General features: G+C 31.6%; 1 protein-coding gene across 4 annotated transcripts in view; it reads right to left on the bottom strand.

Annotated features, from left to right (window-relative positions):
* The window catches only part of LOC106459100 (endothelin-converting enzyme homolog), a 74,123-nt gene extending 70,507 nt beyond the window's left edge, over positions 1-3,616 (bottom strand). Inside the window, exons 1-2 of one of the 4 annotated variants that reach the window (XM_022385526.1) lie at positions 3,487-3,616; positions 131-209 (exon numbers count right to left, since the gene is read on the bottom strand). In XM_022385526.1, the coding sequence (XP_022241234.1) occupies positions 131-154 (24 nt within the window). In that variant the 5' untranslated portion in view covers positions 155-209; positions 3,487-3,616. The remainder of the gene's footprint in view (positions 1-130; positions 210-3,486) is intronic. The other 3 variants (XM_022385525.1, XM_022385529.1, XM_022385528.1) reach the window with 3 other exon arrangements.
* Between the last annotated feature and the right edge of the window lie 801 nt (positions 3,617-4,417).

Below are 4,417 nucleotides of genomic sequence, written 5' to 3'. Positions count from 1 at the left end.
TACAGGAATGAAAAAAATGATATACATACGTAAAAAAGTAATATTACTTAAATATTCCTAAAAAGGCTCGATTTGATAATTCTATAGTTAAAAAAGGTAAATTAATACTCCTTTAAATATTTTAACTTACCGGATTTAGTTGAATTCCATGCATGATCCTGTAAATGTGAAAACAATATTTGGCTTGATATCACGTTTTCCAAACTCATCTAAATATCCAAATAAATTAAATTAAAATTGACCGTTCTAACAATGCTTGAAAGGTGACTTAAAGTGTTGGGTGTCAAGTATATTTATCTACGTATCCAAGTAACGAAAAGGCACTCGGCTTATATTTCATTGACTTTAAATGTTAATAAATCTTTCGTTTTCAGCTACAATATTTCACATTATATTTAGATAAATATCCTTGAAATCTTGAATAATATTTTGTTACTTTTTATATCTACGTACGTACACTTGAAAAACTTGGGTATAATATAGAGATAACTTATCAATCTAAAAATATTTTTATTTACGGATAAACAAGTAAACATGTATAAAAAAACGTTTCGCTAGGTTTTAAACACTATTTTAGTTTACTCCTGTCATAATAGCATGCCTAGTATCAATAATTTATGCTTTCAAAGTTACGGTTTAACCGCCGAAAGCTAGCGAAGCGTTAGACACCAATAAGCCTAAAATGTGTGATGTGTAAACTGCAGATGTTGTTTTCTCCACATCAGAGGCGTGTATAAACAGCTTATTGACACCTACAAGTCACTGCCAAATAGGCCTTTCGTTTATACTAGAACACCTCAGTGAGCTTGTCAAGTAGATACAAAAGGTTCTCTTAAACGCTATTTATAAATGCAGTGTATTATTTAAAAATTACGGTTTAAACGTCGAAGCACCAGAAACCAATAGGCCTAAACCTGTGATAAAAATCACGTAAACTACTGTGTTTTTTGTTTGTTTGTTTCTCACATCTCTCTTAATCAATTTGTCCATTTTGGATAGAAAACCAGAGGCGCGGACAAATTAAGAGAAATGTAGAATTTTTTTTATATCTATTGTTTAATAATTTGTATTTCTTAGCTATGTGTTATAAATGGAAGTGTTCCTGCATTCGTGATCATGTTAGGAAACTGAGAACAGTATCGAAGTATTGCAGTAAATATTTTGAATCTCTTATTCAAAGCGTTATTATTTCTACGTGTGTTTTTATATGACAAAGCCACATCGGGCTATCTGCTGTGTCCACCGAGGGGAATTGAACCCCCTGACTTCAGCGTTGTAAATCTCTAGACTTACCGCTGTCCCATTGGGGGACTATTTCTACGTGTAACATGTGAATGCCTAAGCCTGAAAAACTATATTATAAATGTAATTTATTGAATGTGTTTGGGAGTAACTGTCTATTTTTTTGCAATTCCATAATCTTTACCACTATTATTTACTAGATTTATATTTTTGGTCAATATTTGTTTGTTTTAAATTAAATATTCATTTGTTAGTTATTTTTAACTTGTCTGAAGCAATGTTAGTAATAACAGGAATTTACTTAACTGGAATAGAATTTTATTTCAAATTGATCAGCTCTAATAAAACAATACCACATAACTTATAATCCTTTAACCAGGAACAGAAAGGTTATTTCCAACCTAAAGGGCACTTTATGCGCATGTACTTCAAAGACCCCTATGACCCAGGTACAGCCGCTCCTAATTTTTAACTACTAACCAGAGGGAAAGGTGTCAGCCAGCAGCATCTGTAGCAATAAAAATTTTATGTGGCTCTATGAAATGAATAACGGAATTGACTGTCACTTTTATAACGTGCCAACAACAGGCACTGTTTTAAATGTTGGGCCATCCTCCCAAGAAAAATTGCTAAAAAGAAAATTTGTTTTTCTACCTTTGCTCCAGGTTTGTTATAAAACCAATAACAAATTATAAACAGTAACAAAGTTAACAATTTATAAATTACTCTTTCGCCATCTAGTGGACTTAAATCGATATTGAAGAGAGTTTGTTCGATTATCAGTGCTATCTAGCAGCACCACCAGACGACACGGGAATGTTGTTGGACATTTTAAGGGTAAATGAATTCGCATCTATGAAAGGGCGACCGACGCTTAAAATTTTTGTTGCAAAATAACAACCAACTACTGTAATTATGTCAATTTCATATGGAGCCCACCTAATTTATATCCACTAGAACCGTCCCTGGCACACAACTGAAACAGTGGAACATGCTTGGTAGCATTAGGTGTCAAATAAAGCTAAAAATACCTATTCCAATTTAGTAAACGTCAATATGCAAAGAAAATTCCGATCAATCATATTAACTTCGGATTACATTAGGGTAAAGATACCAAGATATTGTTATATAATTTTTTTATTCCGTTATTGATTGTAGAATACCTTCTGACACAGCGCTTGTAAAAACATTTGGTGACAGTCACTAAGTGTTCCACCAACCAATTATATATTTGTTTGAAATCAATCTGCTTTTAGGACTTTTGAAAACTTTGAATAAAAATACTCGTTTCAGCTTCAAGTCATTTGGTTTACAGTTTTCTAAAGCACATACAAATTATGAAAATCGAGAGTGACAAACAAACTTGGATTTTTCATCACGATGTGTATATTACGTGTATTTTAGAAAAATAACAATATCCAATTTTTAGTGTTACGTATAAATTTTATCCCTATAATATATCATTTAAGCCTAATTTTAATTAAACCGACTTGTTTTTATTCTCTAATTTTAATACAAGTAGGCTACACAGACGCTTATACGAAAACCTGTGTGTATAACTGCGCTGTCATGCGGAGAAGTGTCAAGTTCTCGAACACACAAAGAAACTGATGAGTTATTTCTTGGCAAATTACGAAAAATAACTCATATGTAAAACAAATTTTACTTCTAAATACAGTAAGATCAATTTTTACAATAGACAACTTATTATTTTCATAATTACAACATTTCGGCCCATAGTATCCAGTTATTTTTGAATGTTATCTTACCTGATGATGACTCAATACTATAGATGGAAACGTTATAACTATGAAAATAACTTGTTTACTGTAAAAGTTGCTTTTATTGTATTTTGAATTATTTGTTTATTAAATTCTGTTGGATGTTCACTTTAGGCTCATGATGACTAAATGTATTGACAAAGGCTTATTGTTAATATTACTTAATGTGCATATTTTGCTCTTAATTTCTACTAAAACCTTTCCATTTATTGTTACTGAATGGTAACATAGTTAGTCGGTTATCAACAAAAACAAAAAACTCGCTTTAATGGCGCGTGTTTCCATGGCACCGCTATTTCTAGTCGTCTGCCAGCTGATGCATTAGCAATGTCTGGTTTGGAGTGCGCTCTTTCTCTCTCTCTCTCTTGAGTAAACGAATATGTATATTATATATTTTCAACTGTTGTATTTCTTAAGGAATAATTCAATTTACATAATACCATACATTGAAAATACATCTTACCTAAAATGTTGATTAACAAACTTCTTTGCAAATATGAAGTTAAACAAGACTATTTTAACCAAACGCTATACTAGCGCATGCAATCGTCAACTCCTACAAATCAACTGTCTTGTCGCCATATTATTTTAACGCGTCTAGGTTGCTCCTAGATGGCGCGCTTTCTCCGTAGAGGGCGAAACATACAGAGACAAATACAATCTTGCCTTCACTAGGGTAAGGCAAATATTTAAGTTTTTATTAAACAAAGATACAGGCAGTTAACTTTTACGTCAATCTTTTCATAACTGGTTAATTTTTAAAATACGATAGATATTACGAACGTATCTTTACCATAATCCACGATAATATGTTGGACAAATTTTAAGGTTTTTACAGAGAAAGAGACAATAATTTAATTTAATACTTTTTTGACCACCAATAAATGTACTGCTAAAAAAATTTACTGCTAAAATACCTCCAAGTGCCATACAACAAATCAAGTCGCATAAAGTCAAGATAACTGTATAGTTCATAGTAGGCGTAATGTCCGGATGTGTACTTGCTAGTAGGCCTAATATTTTTTGTTTGTGTTGTTGTTGTTTATAGGTGTTTTACTGATGTTGTAGCAATTATTCCTTGTTTTATCATATTTACAGCTACTCGATATGTGTAGTTTGGATAAGCGAAAAAAGCGAGTAAACCCCTTTTTAAATGGCTATTGTGTGGTATATGATATAAAATAGATAAGACAGTATAATCAAGTTCTTTATCAATACAAAATTACGTCTCAGTTAAACTCTTACTAATTAATGTTTTAAGTTTGATCAATTTTTTAACTATTCCGATAAAGCAAATTTCTATATTTTAAACATCGTCTACATTTTTGTCATTAATTGTGGAGCGTGAATGTAGTATAACGAATACGAGGTTCCTTATTATGGAGTATCTATGA

The sequence above is a fragment of the Limulus polyphemus genome, unplaced genomic scaffold (assembly GCF_000517525.1).
Source record: "Limulus polyphemus unplaced genomic scaffold, Limulus_polyphemus-2.1.2 Scaffold559, whole genome shotgun sequence".
Lineage (NCBI taxonomy): Eukaryota > Metazoa > Arthropoda > Merostomata > Xiphosura > Limulidae > Limulus > Limulus polyphemus.
The sequence above is the reverse complement of the archived record's forward strand: the minus strand, read 5'-3'. Positions and strand labels throughout refer to the sequence as shown.